Here is a 20,258-nt window from a genome sequence, read left to right on the forward strand (position 1 = left end):
TATTATTATTAAATGGGTTAGTTTACTGAAGATATGTCAGTTACTTTATTGCATACGGTGAGCTAAATCCTGTTCTATTATTCGTGGTGTTACAGAGGCACCAGAAGTTTACATTGACATTGGAGCACAGGACAGTCTGACTTGTCAAGCTGGCACACAGATTAGGATTCCTGCTGTCATCAAGGGGCGCCCAACACCAAAATCCTCTTGGGAATTTGATGGAAAGGCAAAGAAGGCCATGAAGGTGAGAAAATTATAATTCTATGTGTCTCCCATTGAATCACTCTAAGGAATATTTATACAACAACTGACCATCTTCTTTTCTAATAGGATGGAGTTCATGATATACCCGAAGATGCACAGGTAAGATAAAATGGAAAAGATTCAGAATCTAGTTGACTTCAATACTTCTATTATTTCATTCAAGGTATAACTACTGTTTGTTTGGGGGATTTTGTACAGGTGGAGACTGCTGAAAACTCATCAGTCATTATTATTCCGGAGTGTAAGCGATCTCATTCAGGCAAATACAGCATCACAGCCAAGAATAAAGCAGGACAAAAGACTGCAAGTTGCAGAGTTAAAGTCATGGGTAAGGAAGACTTTAAAAGTCACCATGGAATAAGAACAAATTATTTGTTTTAAAAAGCAACGTTGCTTATATTGTGATATGCATTCAACAGATGTACCAGGGCCACCCAAAGATCTGAAAGTCAGTGACATCACAAGGGGTAGTTGCCGACTTACATGGAAGATGCCAGATGATGATGGAGGAGACAGGATCAAAGGCTATGTCATCGAGAAGAAAACTATTGATGGAAAAGCGTGGACTAAAGTCAATCCAAACTGTGGCAGCACCACATTTTTAGTTCCTGATCTCATCTCTGAACAGCAATATTTCTTCCGCGTACGTGCAGAAAACCGTTTTGGCATTGGCCCACCTGTGGAAACCATTCAGAGGACCACTGCCAGGGACCCAATATGTAAGTTTTAAAATCTATGATTAAAATACCTTCTCCAAATTGAAAAATACATAGCTATAACCAATGCTTAATACTTTCTTTAACTATTTTTAAAGATCCTCCTGATCCTCCTATTAAACTCAAGATTGGCCTCATAACAAAGAGCACGGTACACCTGTCATGGAAACCCCCAAAGAATGATGGAGGCTCCCCTGTCACCCACTATATTGTTGAGTGCCTTGCGTGGGACCCTACTGGGAAAAAGAAAGAAGCATGGAAACAGTGCAATCGGCGTGATGTGGAAGAACTGGAATTTACCGTGGAAGACCTCGTAGAGGGTGGGGAATATGAATTCAGAGTCAAAGCTGTCAATGAGGCAGGAGTCAGCAAACCTTCAGCCACTGTGGGTCCTGTGATTATCAAAGACCAGACATGTAAGCACCAACATAGTAATAGAGAACATCCTTTCGTGAATGTCTTTCTAGACATTTAATAATAGTCCAAAATAAAAAGAGATATGTCTATACATCGGGAAGCCACCGTGGGTTGAGTGTGGACATGGGCACATTACTCAACCACACATTCCCTCAACTGCTACAGAATTATCATATTCCCTTACATATTAACTTTTCCTTCATTAAATAAGATGATGCTTGGAACTTCCTTAAGATAATTTTTCTCCATGAATGCTGTTTTACTTATCAGAAGTCAAAGCACTTTTTCCACATGCTCCTCAAAAGGGGCAGAAAATAGCCATTTATTTGCTCAGCAACTGCTAAGCCCCACTTATTTTTTCATCTGTTTGAGAAAAAGTCATATCCATTTTAATAGATAAAATATATACACAAATATGGTAATAATTCTTCCTCTAATTATTGTTACTATCACTACTGCTGTGTATTTGTTCAATTCTTCTAAATTTAGGAGGGCCATAGTCACAACAGTCTTTGCACATTCTTATACTAAATTTATGGAAAATAGACATTTGCTTTGCCTCTACTATCAGTTATATTTCTTCAAAGGGGAATTCATCTCAGAATTAACACAATAGGTCCCTCATAACTGCATAAATACTAAGGGGAATATCATGTAAGAACTCCCATGCCTATGCAACTACAATTTTCACTTCTCTCTGCCCCTCCTCAATATCTACATGCATAATGATGCCAGGTAAGTGATCGTCATTAGCTGTATAGAGCCACATGTAGATAAAGGATGATGACCACATATACCTGTTCCCCAAGTTGGTATAAAGTAATTGAAGACAGATCTATTCTTTATATCGGCTGGGCTACAAAGTCTGTCCATAAATAGCTTTATGGTCACTGTGAATTCTATTTTCTATCCTTTAGTGCTTTTTGTTCCTAATGAAAATATTTGTTTTTAATAATCTAGGCCCACCATCAATTGAGCTAAAAGAATTCATGGAAGTTGAAGAAGGAACTGATGTTAGCATCGTGGCCAAAATTAAAGGTGTACCATTCCCAACACTAACCTGGTTTAAAGCTCCTCCAAAGAAGCCTGATAATAAAGAACCTGTGATCTATGACACCCATATCAATAAACTCGTGGTGGATGATACTTGCACCTTAGTTATTCCACAGTCTCGCAGGAGTGACACTGCCTTATATACCATTACAGCTGTGAATAACCTGGGAACAGCATCAAAGGAGATGAGGTTGAATGTCCTTGGTAAGGATTGCATGGTTTTATGAGAACTGTGTGGTTTTTTTTCTGTTCATAAATGTAATGTTTGGCTTCAAAATTATTCTACTAATAAAGTTTTTCTTTTTAAACCATTTTAGGTCGCCCTGGCCCTCCAGTGGGACCAATAAAGTTTGAATCTATTTCAGCAGACCAAATGACTTTGTCTTGGCTCCCACCTAAAGATGACGGTGGGTCTAAGATCACAAACTATGTAATTGAGAAAAGAGAGCCTAATAGGAAGACATGGGTGCGTGTCTCCAGTGAACCCAAAGAGTGCATGTTCACAGTTCCCAAATTACTAGAAGGCCATGATTATGTATTCCGGATCATGGCCCAGAATAAATACGGCATTGGGGAGCCTCTTGACAGTGAACCTGAAACAGCAAGAAACCTCTTCTGTAAGTAGCACAGGTTTCACATACAAAGTCATTCTTATGTGTGTTTTTCATAAGTTCTTATAAATCAATGTGATTATTTTTTTCACAGCTGTCCCTGGAGCACCAGATAAGCCAACAGTTAGCAGTGTGACTCGTAACTCCATGACTGTCAACTGGGAGGAGCCAGAATATGATGGAGGCTCCCCTGTGACCGGATATTGGCTAGAAATGAAAGACACCACTTCAAAGAGATGGAAGAGAGTAAACCGAGATCCTATCAAAGCCATGACTTTGGGTGTTTCTTATAAAGTGACTGGCCTTATTGAAGGTTCTGATTATCAATTCCGGGTGTACGCAATCAATGCTGCTGGTGTGGGTCCAGCAAGTCCACCGTCAGACCCAGTGACTGCTAGAGATCCAATTGGTAAGCCTTGACACCATTTGTTTTCTTTTTATTTTTTTTCCAAAGTGCCATGGTATAGTCACGAATACTAATGTATACTGGTTCTTTCCAGCCCCTCCTGGTCCTCCATTTCCCCAAGTCACAGACTGGACTAAATCATCTGCAGATTTGGAGTGGTCTCCCCCACTAAAAGATGGTGGATCCAAAGTAACTGGATACATCGTTGAATTTAAGGAAGAAGGAAAAGAAGAATGGGAAAAGGTAACGAACGCTTGGTATTACGGAGATGTACTATGAATAAACTAAAAATGTAGTGGTTATTCTGAATCGCATTAACTTCTATCTGTATCTTTTGAATTAAGAAATCATATTATAATCCAAATATCTGTTATATCAAAAATCTAATGAAAGTTAAGTCATGTTATTGTTAACTTATCTTTTGGTTATAAACCCTGAGGAAGTGAAATAAATGCATAGTACAGGTGTTTTTTTTTCAATCATTTGACAATAATTTTAAACCATGATTTCTGATAAGATATCCCATTCAGTGCTTACCTGTAATATCTGATCCCTAAAACCTAAACTGGGAACAACTTTTCCAAAGGCAGTTAAATATGTCCTTGGTTATGCTTTAGAAAGCTATTAAAACAAGTAGCTACCAAAAACTATTGTAATTATAAAATGTTTGTGATTTTTCCCTAGGCTAAAGATAAGGAAGTGAGAGGAACAAAACTTGTTGTGACAGGATTAAAAGAAGGAGCATTCTACAGATTTAGAGTTAGAGCAGTCAACATTGCCGGCATTGGAGAGCCTGGAGAAGTCACAGATGCCATTGAAATGAAGGACCGAATTGGTAATGAATACTTCTATTATTTTTATATGTATTTCTGTTTTGGATTGGGAATGAACATCACATTTGTAAAATCACATTTGTTTTTCCAGTCTCACCTGATCTTCAGCTAGATGCCAGTGTCAAAGACAGAATTGTGGTCCACGCGGGAGGGGTGATCCGGATCATCGCCTATGTGTCTGGAAAACCTCCTCCAACCATCACATGGAGCATGAATGAAAGGGCATTACCGCAAGAAGCCACCATTGAGAGCACAGCCATTAGCTCCTCCATGGTCATTAAGAATTGCCAGAGGAGCCACCAAGGTGTCTATTCTCTTCTTGCCAAAAATGCAGGGGGAGAAAGGAAGAAGACAATTATCGTCGATGTATTAGGTAAATACTTTCAATCTGTCCATGCAACTTAAAGATCACAGTTATTTTATCAACAACAAAGCTATGTTGCCCTAGCCAATTTTGCTCAGTGGATAGAGCATTGGCCTGCAGACTTAAGGGTCCCAGGTTCGATTCTGGTCAAGGGCACATTCCCAGGTTGCAGGCTCGATCCCCAGTAGGGGGCATGCAGGAGTCAGCCAATCAATGATCCTCTCTCATCATTGATGTTTCTCTCTCTCTCCCTCTTCCTTACTCTCTGAAATAAATAAAAATATATTTTTTTTAAAAAAAGCTACGTTAAAATAAAATTATGTTACAAATATATTGGAAAATAAGAAAAATCATCCAGCATCTCATTGACCACTACAGTATTAGCATTTTTTAATTCCTCCTTGTTTCTTTATCCTATACATATTTTATATGGTTGTACTCCTACTGTAAAGTTTTATGTGTTGACTTTTTATATAACATGCTACCATAAGCATTTACTATGCTATTATATAGTTTTCATAAAAGCAACTTTCCTGCAAATGTACATGAATGTTTCACAGTTTGCAAAGGTTGACCATTTTCACATCATGGGACTGTTTCTTTATTTTCTAATTATCATAATACTGCAAAAATCCCTTTGAAGGGTTTCTGTATTCTAATTGAAGAGCAGCATCATATTTAATTATCAATATTGAATTTCTAGACATTGAATATAGAGTTGAACTCCCCAATGCTTTGTCATGCCTCTTGCTGGCTGCTTCATTCCAGTGATTTGTTCAGAAGATAAAGCCCTCCCACTCAGATCTCTCTCTCAGCATGTCTCCAGGAACAATCACACTCCAAACAGTTATTTTCACTTTTTATGTGAAAATAACTAGTTCTCTATTGAACATAATTAATGTTATAAAAACATTATGGTTTCATTAATGAAAATGGTATAAGGAAAAATATCTTATTGGGCAATAATCCTACAAGATTTTAGATTAGTTTCAAGCTACTAAACACTCTTTTACCTAATGGCTATTTTAACTTGACCAACTGGTACACTCCCAGGTTAAATTTCAACCCTCTCAAAGGTCATTCTGAGATTTGGGACCTCCTGTGCTCCTCATTGATTCACTGGTGACCCAAAAAAAACCTCACTCCCCTTTGAAAATTGGACACAAAACAGTAGCCATGCTGTTACTCCTTTCTCATCCCATCTCCCTCTGGGCGTCCTCCCAACAGCCCCTTCCTACAGTTACTGTTCCTTCAGCTTCTGCTGAAACCGGGGCAAGCCGTAACTGTTGTAAACCTACTTTGTCTAAAAATATGGTTGAAAAGAGATACCAGGGGAGGAAAAACAACTCAATTAATAAACACAAAATCTGATTTTCTTCATAACAACGTTTGTGTCCCCTTTTTGAAAACAGAGGGTAACAAATATTGAGCCCTATAGTTCATTGAAAGCAAACAACTAGAACGCTTTTCCTCTTATTTCCAGATGTGCCAGGTCCTGTTGGAACCCCATTTCTGCCTGACAACCTGACCAATGACTCCTGCAAACTGACGTGGTTTTCTCCGGAAGACGATGGAGGCTCTCCAATCACCAATTATGTCATTCAGAAACGGGAAGCTGACCGCAGAGCATGGACCCCGGTGACATACACAGTCACCCGACATAATGCTACTGTCCAGGGTCTCATTCAAGGAAAAGCCTACTTTTTCCGAATTGCAGCTGAAAATAGCATTGGCATAGGCCCTTTTGTTGAAACACCACATGAAATTGTCATCAGAGATCCAATAAGTACGTACAGTTTCAAACAATTTCATTCTTAATTACTTCTTCACTCAATTACTAATTTTAAAAAAAACTACAGTGACAAAATATGTGTATAAATGCCAAACATTTTATTCATTTGGCAAGCATTCATTAAGTTAATATGCAATATCAGACCCTGGTAGTATTTGAATGTGGTTGTGAAAAAGATTATGGGAATATATCTGATTCTTCAAATCCTTCCATGTTTACTACACTGGTTGTTTTTAAGTTGCCACTTAGTGGCATAAATATGAAGTGTTTTCCTAATTCTAAAACTACCAAGTCTGGGAACTTCTATTTCCTCATCTGTTAGAGGAAATTAGATTGTATTAGGTACTTTTTACCGCTAATGATTCTATGATGAGATCTCTTTTGTTACTTATCAAAGCAGATAGTTTAAGGTTTAAATGCAATCCTCAGAAAGTATTCTTTACTACATTCTTAACATGACAGCTTTTTCACTGTAATTCCATACTTACACTTACAGCTGTACCAGAGCGTCCTGAAGACCTGGAAGTTAAAGAAGTCACTAAAAATTCTGTTTCTTTGACTTGGAATCCTCCAAAGTATGATGGTGGATCCGAAATTATTAACTATGTCCTAGAAAGCCGTCTCATTGGAACTGAGAAATTCCACAAAGTTACACAGGACAACTTGCTTAGCCGAAAATACACTGTTAAAGGCTTAAAAGAAGGTGATACGTATGAGTACCGTGTCAGTGCTGTCAATATTGTTGGACAAGGCAAGCCATCATTTTGCACCAAGCCAATCACTTGCAAGGATGAGCTGGGTATGTGTCCATTGCAGCTTATACTTTGAAAACGTGTACCTTTATAGATTTATCATAAAACATCAGTAATACTGACTCGATTTTGTAATTGTACATTTTAGCTCCTCCAACACTTGAACTTGACTTCAGAGATAAGATCACGGTTCGAGTTGGTGAAGCTTTTGCCCTCACTGGCCATTACTCAGGCAAGCCAAAGCCTAAGGTTACTTGGTTCAAAGATGATGCTGATGTGGTAGAAGATGATCGCACACATATAAAGACCACGCCAACAACACTTGCTCTAGAGAAGATGAAGGCCAAACGTTTAGACACTGGCAAATACTGTGTGGTTGTGGAGAATAGTACAGGCTCTAGGAAAGGTTTCTGTCAAGTGAATGTGGTTGGTAAGTATTATTTAGCAAGACGAATAGATATTCTGTTCTTTCTAAAGCAGAAGTGGAAATATTTTGTGCTGTGATTTTTTTTTTCTGCAGACCGTCCTGGACCACCAGTAGGACCGGTTATTTTTGATGAGGTGACCAAAGAGTACATGGTTATCTCTTGGAAGCCACCATTAGATGATGGAGGCAGTGAAATTACCAATTATATTATCGAGAAGAATGAGGTGGGCAAGGATATTTGGATGCCTGTGACATCTGCAAGTGCTAAACCAACATGCAAAGTTTCTAAACTGCTTGAAGGAAAAGATTATATTTTCCGGATACGCGCTGAAAATCTGTATGGAATAAGTGATCCTCTGGTGTCTGATTCAATGAAAGCGAAAGATCGTTTCAGTATGTACTACATTTCATTTTGGTGATTCAATGTTTGATATTGTTAATAGGAAAAATTAAATTTCTAACACATGTTGCTAATGTTTATGATAGGGGTTCCTTATGCACCTGACCAGCCAATTGTTACAGAAGTTACCAAAGACTCTGCATTAGTAACCTGGAATAAGCCAAATGATGGAGGAAAGCCCATAACAAACTACATCCTGGAAAAGAGGGAAACTATGTCTAAACGATGGGCTAGAGTTACCAAAGAGCCGATCCATCCATACACTAAATTCAGGGTTCCTGATCTTCTAGAAGGGTGTCAGTATGAATTCCGGGTTGCTGCAGAAAATGAAATTGGTATTGGAGAACCAAGCCCACCATCCAAACCAGTCTTTGCCAAAGATCCAATTGGTATAGTATTAAAGCATTCATTCAGTTTTCATATTATCCAACTTTGTTTTCAGGTATATTATAATTCTTTTTTTATTTTTTTCCTTCTATTATATAGCTAAACCAAGTCCACCTGTTAATCCTGAAGCGATAGATACAACATGTAATTCAGTTGACCTAACTTGGCAGCCACCACGTCGCGATGGTGGGAGCAAGATTCTGGGTTATATCGTCGAGTACCAGAAAGTTGGAGATGAAGAGTGGAGAAGAGCCAATCACACTCCTGAGTCATGTCCTGAAACTACATATAAAGTCACTGGTCTTCGGGATGGTCAAACCTACAAGTTCAGAGTACTAGCAGTCAATGAAGCTGGTGAATCAGATCCAGCTCATGTTCCTGAGCCTGTACTAGTAAAAGATAGACTTGGTGAGTAAAATGTTCTCAGCTTTCTTTGTAAGGAAGATAGGTGTGTCAATGTTTACACTTATTTGTAAAATTAATTAACAAATCAAACCTGAAAGTACTATTTTCTTTATTCAAGAACCCCCTGAGTTGATTCTTGATGCCAACATGGCGAGAGAACAACATATAAAGGTTGGTGATACTCTAAGACTTAGTGCCATCATCAAAGGAGTGCCATTCCCAAAAGTAACTTGGAAAAAAGAAGACAGAGAGGCTCCAACTAAAGCAAGAATTGATGTTACTCCAGTTGGTAGCAAGCTTGAAATTCGTAATGCTGCCCATGAGGATGGTGGAATTTATTCCTTAACAGTGGAGAATCCAGCTGGTTCAAAAACTGTCTCCGTAAAAGTGCTTGTATTAGGTAAGAATTTTAATACTTAGGATGTTTTTTATGTAAAAACAAGTTAAAAGTAAATTGTGATATATTTTGAGCTCTTATCTATATTAAACCACATATAACTGCATTGCTTAACACTTTTCAGATAAGCCTGGGCCACCTCGAGATCTGGAAGTCAGTGAAATTAGGAAAGATTCTTGCTACCTTACTTGGAAGGAACCACTGGATGATGGTGGTTCTGTTGTTACGAATTATGTGGTTGAGAGGAGAGATGTTGCAGGCGCCCAGTGGTCACCTCTCTCAACTACGTCAAAGAAAAAGAGTCACTGGGCTAAACATCTTAATGAAGGCAATCAGTATCTCTTCCGAGTAGCTGCTGAGAACCAGTATGGACGTGGTCCTTTCGTTGAAACACCTAAACCCATCAAGGCTGTGGATCCTCTACGTAAGTTGCTTTCTTTAAATACAAAATATTATTTGACTGTCTTTGAGAATATTCTTTATTCATCATAACTTCTTCTTTTGAAAAGATCCCCCCGGGCCACCCAAGGACCTGCACCATGTAGATGTTGACAAGACTGAAGTCTCCCTTGTTTGGAATAAGCCAGATCGTGATGGTGGTTCTCCAATCACTGGATATTTGGTGGAATATCAAGAAGAAGGAACCAAAGACTGGATTAAGTTCAAGACTGTGCCAGATTTAGAGTGTGTTGTTACTGGACTACAACAAGGAAAGATCTACAAATTCCGTGTAAAAGCTGAAAATATCGTGGGTCTTAGTCTCCCTGACACAACTATTCCAATAGAATGTCAGGAAAAATTAGGTAATTTTTGGATTGGCATTATTATTTTGTTTCTTTTTAAAATTATGCCTATTTCTTTTAAAAATCTAATTTCTTTGTGTTTACTTTTTAGTACCACCATCTGTGGAGCTGGATGTGAAATTAATTGAAGGGCTTGTGGTAAAAGCTGGAACGACAGTCAGATTCCCAGCCATTATAAGAGGTGTACCCTTCCCTACTGCAAAGTGGACAAGTGATGGGAGTGAGATTAAAACCGATGAACATTACACAGTTGAAACTGACAATTTCTCATCTGTACTTACCATTAAGAACTGCTTAAGGAAAGACACTGGGGAATATCAAATCACAGTTTCCAATGCAGCTGGCACCAAAACAGTAGCTGTACATCTTACTGTCCTTGATGTTCCTGGTCCACCAACAGGTCCTATTGATATTCTGGATATTAGCCCTGAGCATATGACTATCTCCTGGAAGCCACCCAGGGATGATGGAGGAAGCCCTGTGATAAATTATATCGTTGAGAAAAAAGATACAAGAAAAGATACATGGGGTGTTGTCTCTTCAGGAAGCAGTAAGACAAAGCTAAAAGTCCCACATCTGCAAAAGGGCTCTGAATATGTTTTCCGAGTTAGTGCAGAGAATAAGATGGGTGTTGGTCCTCCCCTTGACTCCACACCTACTGTTGCTAAACATAAGTTTAATCCTCCATCGCCTCCAGGTAAACCAGTGGTTACTGACATTACTGAAAATGCTGCAACATTGTCCTGGACTCTGCCAAAATCTGATGGTGGCAGCCCAATAACTGGTTACTATGTAGAACGTCGAGAAATAACTGGCAAATGGGTGAGGGTCAACAAAACACCTATAGCGGACTTGAGGTTTAGAGTGACAGGACTCTATGAGGGAAATACATATGAGTTTAGAGTTTTTGCTGAAAACCTTGCAGGACTAAGCAATCCATCCCCAAGTTCTGACCCAATAAAAGCTTGCCGGCCCATCAAACCACCGGGACCACCTATTAATCCTAAACTGAAAGACAAGACCAAAGAAACAGCTGACTTGGTGTGGACAAAGCCTCTCAGTGATGGTGGTAGCCCCATTCTAGGCTATGTAGTGGAATGTCAGAAGGCTGGTACGACCCAGTGGAACAGGATTAATAAAGATGAACTCATTAGGCAATGTGCCTTTACAGTACCAGGACTAATTGAAGGAACTGAGTACAGATTCCGTATAAAGGCAGCTAATATTGTGGGAGAGGGAGAGCCAAGAGAACTGGCAGAATCTGTGATTGCAAAAGACATCCTTCATCCTCCAGAAGTAGAACTTGATGTTACTTGTCGTGATGTTATTACCGTTAGAGTGGGCCAAACTATCCATATTCTTGCTCGAGTCAAAGGCAGACCTGAACCAGACATAACTTGGTCCAAGGAAGGCAAAGTACTGGTCCGTGAAAAGCGGGTTGACATAATTCAAGATCTACCTCGTGTTGAATTACAAATTAAAGAAGCTGTTAGAGCTGATCACGGCAAATATATCATCTCTGCTAAGAACAGCAGCGGACATGCCCAAGGTTCCGCTATTGTTAATGTCCTTGACAGACCCGGGCCTTGCCAGAATTTAAGGGTTAGCCATGTAAACAAAGAGAACTGTACAGTTTCTTGGGAAAACCCACTAGATAATGGTGGCTCAGAGATAACCAACTTCATAGTGGAATCTCGCAAACCAAACCAGAAAGGCTGGTCAATCGTTGCTTCGGATGTCACTAAGCGATTAATCAAGGCGAACCTTTTAGCCAACAATGAATACTACTTCCGAGTTTGCGCAGAGAATAAAGTAGGTGTTGGGCCAACCATTGAAACAAAAACTCCAATTCTGGCTATTAACCCTATTGATAGACCGGGTGAGCCTGAAAACCTTCACATTGCAGATAAAGGAAAGACATTTGTCTATCTAAAGTGGCGGCGTCCTGATTATGATGGTGGCAGCCCAAATCTATCATATCATGTTGAGAGGAGACTGAAGGGTTCTGCTGACTGGGAAAGAGTACATAAAGGAAGCATTAAAGAAACCCACTTCATGGTTGACAAATGTGTTGAAAACCAGATTTATGAGTTCAGAGTACAAACAAAAAATGAAGGTGGAGAAAGTGACTGGGTAAAGACAGAGGAAGTTGTTGTGAAGGAAGATTTGCAGAAACCAGTACTTGATCTGAAGTTAAGTGGTGTATTAACTGTTAAAGCAGGGGATACCATTAGACTTGAGGCAGGTGTTAGAGGCAAACCATTTCCAGAAGTTTCATGGACCAAGGACAAAGATGCTACAGACTTAACAAGATCACCAAGGGTCAAGATTGATACCAGTGCTGATTCATCTAAATTTTCTCTTACTAAAGCAAAGCGAAGTGATGGTGGTAAATATGTAATTACAGCAACTAACACAGCTGGCAGTTTTGTGGCCTACGCCACTGTCAATGTTTTAGATAAGCCTGGTCCTGTAAGAAATCTGAAAATTTCTGATGTGTCCAGTGATAGGTGTACTATTCGCTGGGATCCACCAGAGGATGATGGTGGCTGTGAAATCCAAAATTATATTCTAGAAAAATGTGAGAGCAAACGCATGGTTTGGTCTACCTATTCTGCTGCTGTCTTAACACCCAGTGCTACAGTAACACGTCTCATAGAAGGAAATGAATATATTTTCAGAGTCCGTGCGGAAAATAAAATAGGCACAGGGCCTCCAACAGAAAGTAAACCAGTCATTGCAAAAACCAAATTTGATAGGCCTGGTCGCCCTGATCCCCCAGATGTCACTAAAGTAAGCAAAGAAGAAATGACTGTGGTTTGGAGTCCACCTGAATATGATGGTGGAAAGTCCATCACAGGATACTTTTTGGAGAAAAAGGAAAAACATTCAATACGTTGGGTCCCTGTTAACAAGAGTGCAATCCCTGAGAGACGTTTGAAAGTACAGAACCTCTTCCCAGGACATGAATATCAGTTCCGTGTCAAGGCAGAAAATGAAATTGGAATTGGAGAACCATCTTTGCCATCAAAACCAGTGGTGGCAAAAGACCCCATAGGTATGATATTTTTTCTTTTTCTGATACTATACCAACTCTTAATCTCAAGTACAGAGTGGTTAGAAAAATAAATCTGTAACTTCAAAACTTTATTTTATCCAACATTTTTCAAAGTAGATCTTTTACCAAATCACCTGAAGTATACGAACAATGGTAGATTCTAATTTTATGGGGGGAAAAAATGAGGACTCAGTACTTGAGATATTGAAAAGCCTATCTTTGAGAATAGACTATATAAAATTATGGATTAAAATATCCTAGTAGTAGTTAACCATGCATAAATTTATTCTTACATAATTTATTTTCAGAACCACCTGGTCCACCAACCAATCTCAAAGTTGTTGATACAACCAAAAATTCCATAACTCTTGGATGGGGAAAACCAGTATATGATGGTGGCGCACCAATAATTGGCTATGTTGTGGAAATGAGACCAAAGAAAGAAGATGCATCACCCGATGAAGGATGGAAAAGGTGCAATGCTGCAGCTCAACTTATTCGCATGGAATTCACTGCTACCAGTTTAGACGAAAACCAGGAATATGAGTTCAGGGTGTGTGCCCAAAACCAGGTTGGCATTGGGCGCCCTGCAGAACTAAAGGATGCCATTAAACCTAAAGAAATCTTAGGTGAGGTCCTATATTTTCATTTCACTCATTCATCTTCACTTCTCACACGATTTCCCCACATTCTGTGAATTTTGCTAATGGCTTTCATGTCATTTGCAGAATCTCCGGAGATTGATTTGGATGCCAGCATGAGGAAACTGGTCACAGTGAGAGCAGGATGCCCGATTCGCCTGTTTGCCATAGTGAGAGGGCGACCAGCCCCTAAAGTCACTTGGAGAAAAGTGGGTATTGATAACGTGGTCAGAAAAGGACAAGTTGATCTTGTCGATACGATGGCCTTCCTTGTCATCCCCAATTCTACTCGTGATGACTCAGGAAAATATTCCTTGACAGTTGTGAACTCAGCAGGAGAAAAGGCCGTGTTCGTGAACGTCAGAGTATTAGGTGAGTTACTAACAAGCTTCTTCCTCCTCTTCAAAAAGGCATCTGTCAGTGAAGAGGCTGGGGAGACATGTATATGTGATGTTCTGGTTCTTTACAGATACTCCCGGACCTGTGTCTGATTTGAAAGTTTCAGACGTCACCAAAACATCATGTCACATTTCCTGGGCCCCTCCTGAGAATGATGGTGGGAGCCAGGTGACACATTATATTGTGGAGAAACGTGATGCGGAGAGAAAGACGTGGTCAACAGTTACCCCTGAAGTTAAGAAACTGAGCTTCCAAGTTACCAATCTTGTCCCTGGAAATGAATATTTCTTCAGAGTAACTGCTGTCAATGAGTATGGCCCCGGCGTTCCTACAGATGTCCCCAAACCAGTGCTTGCATCAGATCCCCTAAGTAAGCAATATCCTTTCTTCCTCTTTTTAACTCCAGTCCCCTACGTTAGCAAGGTCAAGATACTGAAACATTTTGATCTACTACTGAAAGAGCATTAATTTGTAGAAACCCAAACAATACAAATAAATATCCAACTCACTCCTTAACTCATCTTGTACTATTTATTTTCAACATACCCAACAGTTTCCATGTACTTTGAAGCAAGTGTCATACTAAACACTTAAGTACATAAACAAATGGATTTGGTTAGGTTACCTGGACAGCTTCTAAATCACGCTTTTCTTCTAGGTGAGCCGGATCCACCAAGGAAACTGGAAGTTACTGAAATGACCAAGAACAGCGCTACATTAGCTTGGTTACCTCCCCTGCGGGACGGAGGAGCTAAAATCGATGGCTATATCATAAGTTACAGAGAGGAAGAGCAGCCTGCAGATCGCTGGACAGAATACTCCGTGGTTAAAGATCTCAGCCTTGTCGTCACTGGCCTCAAGGAAGGAAAGAAGTACAAATTTAGAGTAGTGGCCAGAAATTCTGTTGGAGTCAGTTTGCCAAGAGAAGCAGAAGGCGTGTATGAAGCCAAAGAACAGCTGTGTAAGTAGTCATTGTCTCATCTTTATCCTGTGAGAAAATGTAGACATCTTTTCACATGTAGACATCTTTCCCTGAGGAATATAGTTCCAGAAATACTTCACTAATAGTAGAAAACAGTGGTTTTGAAGCATTTGAGCCCATACACATTGTAAATAAACTATAACTCATGACACAGAATGTATATATGTATGTATGTATATATGTATGTATGTATGTATGTATATAGTATACACACACATACACACACATAAAAGAAGTTTCTTGAAGCAACACCTATCTTTCTTCTGTATGCTGGGCTCATATTTTCTATTCAATTCAATCTCATTCTTTTAAGAAAAATATTAGCTGTCATGCCAAATTTAATTGAACCCACTCATGAGTTGAAACCCACAATTTGAAACACACTAGTATAATTGCCCACCAGAGGAAACTAACCTCCCCACAAAATTAACATATTTTTATTTTCCTTTTAGTGCCACCAAAGATCCTTATGCCAGAGCAAATTACTATTAAAGCGGGGAAGAAACTTCGAATTGAAGCCCATGTGTATGGAAAGCCTCATCCGACCTGTAAATGGAAAAAAGGAGAAGATGATGTCGTCACATCCAGCCACCTGGTTGTGCATAAAACAGACACTTCTTCTATTCTGATCATAAAAGATGTTACCAGGAAAGACAGTGGTTATTACAGCCTCACTGCAGAGAACAGCTCTGGGACAGACACTCAGAAAATCAAAGTTATCGTCATGGGTAAGTTAAGTGTTAGCCAAACGGACGTCGAAATATGAAGATCAAAAATATTTCTCCTATCAAATCCCTGTTCTTATGTTTCTTTCCTCTTGGTTCATGCAGATGCTCCTGGGCCCCCTCAGCCTCCGTTTGACATTTCTGACATAGACGCCGATGCTTGCTCCCTGTCGTGGCACATCCCGCTGGAGGATGGAGGCAGTAACATCACCAATTACATAGTGGAGAAGTGTGATGTAAGCCGAGGTGATTGGGTGACAGCGCTAGCTTCAGTGACCAAAACTTCCTGCAGAATTGGAAAACTGATCCCAGGCCAGGAGTATGTCTTCCGGGTCCGTGCTGAAAATCGATTTGGCATCTCAGAGCCTCTCACATCTCCAAAGATGTTGGCTAAGTTCCCATTTGGTAAGTTTCTTTCGGGAAGAAAAAAAATATGTCTTCTTTCTAGTCTGTTACTTAAGGGAGAAACTGACATGTCCCTTGTTTTCACTTCCAGATGTTCCTAGTGAACCAAAGAATGCACGAGTCACGAAAGTCAACAAAGACTGCATATTTGTGGCCTGGGACAGGCCAGACAGTGATGGAGGGAGCCCCATCACCGGTTACCTGATTGAACGCAAAGAAAGAAACAGTTTGCTGTGGGTGAAAGCTAATGATACTCCTGTCCGGTCAACTGAATACCCCTGTGTTGGCCTTATAGAAGGTCTTGAGTATTCATTCAGAATCTATGCCCTGAACAAAGCTGGATCCAGCCCACCCAGCAAACCAACAGAATATGTGACTGCAAGAATGCCAGTTGGTGAGTTTTGGGGGTTTTTTTCTAAGTATTACAGGGGCACATTTAAATCTTAGAATCTCTGAAGACTACTGTTTCCACTCAGGAATGTGTTCTGGGGGATAATGTGAAATATGGAACTTTAAAACTTTTGCCATTAAGAAAAATGCTGAGAATACCTCTTTTGGTTTCAGATCCTCCAGGAAAGCCTGAAGTTATCGATGTTTCCAAGAGTACTGTATCCCTCATCTGGGCTCGTCCAAAACATGATGGAGGCAGCAAAATTATTGGCTATTTCGTAGAAGCTTGCAAACTTCCTGGTGATAAGTGGGTACGGTGCAATACTACACCACACCAGATTCCCCAGGAAGAGTACACAGCTACTGGCTTAGAAGAGAATGCTCAGTATCAATTCAGAGCAATCGCCAAGACAGCAGTAAACATCAGCCAGCCTTCTGAACCTTCTGACCCAGTGACCATCCTCGCAGAAAATGGTAAGATTCTGTTGAGTATCAGAGGCGAAGGAGGACAGCACCCATAATGTATATTTCTCCTAATAAAAAAGGAAATCTACATCTGTGGAGAAAAGAATAAAAATGATAGGTACTTTGTATACAGACATGAAAATTATATTATGGAGAATCCTAATCACATATTAAACTAAAAAAAGCAGTTAAACTAAAGGACCATATCCTTTTAACCATACACTTTCACAGAAATATGACCCCCAAAAACTGATGATAGTGAAAATTTCAGGATGCTGGCATTGTAAGTGATCTTTATTTTTTTCTTTATATTTTCACATGATCGAATTTCTACTTTAAACCTGCATTTCTTTTGTAATGAATATGTTAATTCTAAAAATTATGTCTTGAAAGACACAGAGTATATGAATTTCCCACTTTTATTAATGACATATAGCTTTGCATGTATTAAATCGTTTTCTTTTCTTTCTTCCAGTTCCTCCCAGGATAGAACTGGGTGTGGCTATGAAATCTTTGCTTACTGTCAAAGCTGGAACTAATGTCTGCCTGGACGCTACTGTTTTTGGAAAACCAACACCAACAGTGTCTTGGAAGAAGGATGACACACTGCTAAAACCAGCAGAAGGCATCAAAATAGCCCGGAAGCGGAACCTGTGCACCTTGGAGCTGTTCAGCGTGAACCGAAAGGACTCAGGAGACTATACCATTACTGCCGAAAATCCAAGTGGTTCCAAATCTGCCACCATTAAGCTTAAAGTGTTAGGTAACTAAAGCGCTTAACTGGAATCTCATGTTTTATTTTGGCTAATGTGATGCAACAGAATTTACAAAATAATAATGAGGGAAGATGTATATCCTGATGTATATTTTGTAGTCATAGAATTATTCTCATCATGGAACAACAGCATTTTAGGGCTAAAAAGAGCATTCGAGATTACATATTTCAGTTACATAATTTCCCATGTGAGGAAATTATGGTTTTGAAAAATTAAGTGACTTCCAAGGTCATATGGGAGGTTAGTGACAATATAAAGACTGCAGCCAGGTTTCCAGACCTCCATTCCCCATTTCATGTGTGTTAGTGAAAGACTTCACTTTTCTCCCTTGTTCTTTCAGATAAACCAGGTCCTCCAGCATCTGTTAAAATCAATAAAATGTATTCAGACCGTGCAATGCTTTCTTGGGAACCTCCTCTTGAAGATGGAGGCTCAGAAATCACCAACTATATTGTTGACAAACGTGAAACAAGCAGACCCAACTGGGCCCAGGTCTCTGCGACTGTGCCCATCACCAGCTGCAGTGTGGAGAAGCTGATAGAGGGCCACGAGTACCAGTTCCGAATTTGTGCCGAAAATAAATATGGAGTGGGCGATCCAATCTTAACTGAACCAGCAATTGCTAAAAACCCATATGGTAGGAACATTTTCCTGTGGCTTTTCATTTTGCTTTTTAAGTATTACCTTTTAGAGGGGATATTAACTTTTCCATCACTCTCTGCAGACCCACCAGGACGCTGTGATCCTCCTGTCATTAGCAACATAACCAAAGATCACATGACTGTAAGCTGGAAACCACCAGCAGATGATGGCGGCTCATCCATCACTGGCTATTTGGTTGAAAAGCGGGAAACCCAGGCAGTTAATTGGACTAAGGTCAACAGGAAACCTGTTATAGAAAGAACTATCAAAGCAACAGGTCTCCAAGAAGGCACCGAATACGAGTTTCGAGTGACAGCCATAAATAAGGCTGGCCCAGGCAAGCCCAGTGATGCATCCAAAGCGGTTTATGCTCGGGACCCTCTGTGTAAGTTTTCATGAAAAAGTCTCTTATCCTGTGTTGCAATCAACTTTAAACAACCAGGAGTGAGGTTTTAATGAAAAATGTTTATTATTATTATTTATCTTCAGATCCTCCTGGCCCACCAGCTTTTCCTAAAGTGTATGATACAACCCGAAGCTCTGTGAGTCTTTCTTGGGGCAAGCCAGCCTATGATGGTGGTAGCCCTATCATTGGTTACCTTGTTGAAGCAAAACGAGCTGACTCTGTTAACTGGGTGAGATGCAATTTACCAGATAAGCTGCAGAAAACCCGCTTTGAGGTCACCGGCCTGATGGAAAACATCGAGTATCAGTTCCGCGTGTACGCCGTTAATAAGGTTGGATACAGTGACCCCAGTGATGTGCCAGACAACCACTGTCCAAAGGACATCCTAAGTAAGTACTACCAGGAAGAATATATCGAGCTTTCTCATCGGTCATATTGTAAGGGGTCAGGGGGCCTGTGTAAACTCCCTTGTGTACATTTATTTGTTTATAGGCTTTGGAGTTGGTAATTCTAGGAATACATTTTTGGAGAGCTGGGTTGGTAATTTGTGGTATTGTATAACAGGCCAAATGGAATGCAAAGTGATTTGTGGTTTTGAAAAGCTTTTCATACTTACATGAGAATGACATATCTTCAAAAGAGTGTGGACTATAGGAATTTTATTCTGAGCATGAGGAGATTTTTTAACTAAGTAGTGAGCTATTATTCTTACAGTTTTTTATTTTCTCTTCTAACCCACCCTTTTCCATAAATATAGATTGGAAGGCTGTCTGTCTTAATTTTTCTATTCACTTCTGGTCCATAACCAATTCTTCCTTTATTTTGAATTACTTCTATCTCATCCCCTATGTACTTTTATTCCTACAATGAAATAAAGAGAGTTAGAGTCTATAACAGAGTGCTTTCAGTGAATATAGATAAGAAAAGTAAGAGCAGACAAGAGCTGAAAACCAGTCATTTACTTTTAATATGCAGAGTGTGAGAGTATGGAAGGTGTATGAGAAGATCCTCCAGGGAAAACTTGGATTAGCCTATAGGATATTGGAAAATAGTAAGATCAACAATTGCTATAGAGTATTGAAACTGTTGACAAAAGTTTTGAGGATTAAATTAAGGATTTTTTTTTTAAGAACAAGAAATCAGTTCTAGAAAAGAAACTTATTTTAGGAGTGGTTAAGTCCAGTCTTTGGAAATATGTTTGACCCATTAAATTATTTAACTTTCTTCACTCCAAAATTAAACAGTTCCACCTGAGGGAGAACTGGATGCTGATTTGAGGAAGACAATTATATTACGTGCTGGTGTTACATTGAGATTATATGTACCAGTAAAAGGACGTCCA

The 20,258-nt window shown here is 39.6% G+C and overlaps 1 protein-coding gene across 1 annotated transcript in view; it reads left to right on the forward strand.

Annotated features, from left to right (window-relative positions):
* TTN (titin) overlaps positions 1–20,258 on the forward strand; it is a 278,603-nt gene that overhangs the window by 203,190 nt on the left and 55,155 nt on the right. The window contains 34 exon segments of the mRNA XM_023743428.1: positions 96–244; positions 331–363; positions 463–592; positions 684–983; positions 1,079–1,396; positions 2,358–2,654; positions 2,768–3,067; positions 3,156–3,470; positions 3,562–3,710; positions 4,152–4,302; positions 4,392–4,673; positions 6,148–6,450; positions 6,953–7,255; positions 7,357–7,638; positions 7,729–8,028; positions 8,122–8,424; positions 8,522–8,830; positions 8,946–9,227; positions 9,349–9,648; positions 9,734–10,027; positions 10,119–13,085; positions 13,394–13,714; positions 13,814–14,098; positions 14,196–14,495; positions 14,784–15,086; positions 15,560–15,835; positions 15,938–16,237; positions 16,329–16,631; positions 16,802–17,101; positions 17,568–17,855; positions 18,209–18,505; positions 18,593–18,895; positions 19,000–19,305; positions 19,409–19,466. Of these exon segments, the coding sequence (XP_023599196.1) occupies positions 96–244; positions 331–363; positions 463–592; positions 684–983; positions 1,079–1,396; positions 2,358–2,654; positions 2,768–3,067; positions 3,156–3,470; positions 3,562–3,710; positions 4,152–4,302; positions 4,392–4,673; positions 6,148–6,450; positions 6,953–7,255; positions 7,357–7,638; positions 7,729–8,028; positions 8,122–8,424; positions 8,522–8,830; positions 8,946–9,227; positions 9,349–9,648; positions 9,734–10,027; positions 10,119–13,085; positions 13,394–13,714; positions 13,814–14,098; positions 14,196–14,495; positions 14,784–15,086; positions 15,560–15,835; positions 15,938–16,237; positions 16,329–16,631; positions 16,802–17,101; positions 17,568–17,855; positions 18,209–18,505; positions 18,593–18,895; positions 19,000–19,305; positions 19,409–19,466 (11,707 nt within the window).

Source organism: Myotis lucifugus, unplaced genomic scaffold (assembly GCF_000147115.1).
Source record: "Myotis lucifugus unplaced genomic scaffold, Myoluc2.0 scaffold_5, whole genome shotgun sequence".
Classification (NCBI taxonomy): Eukaryota; Metazoa; Chordata; class Mammalia; order Chiroptera; family Vespertilionidae; genus Myotis; species Myotis lucifugus.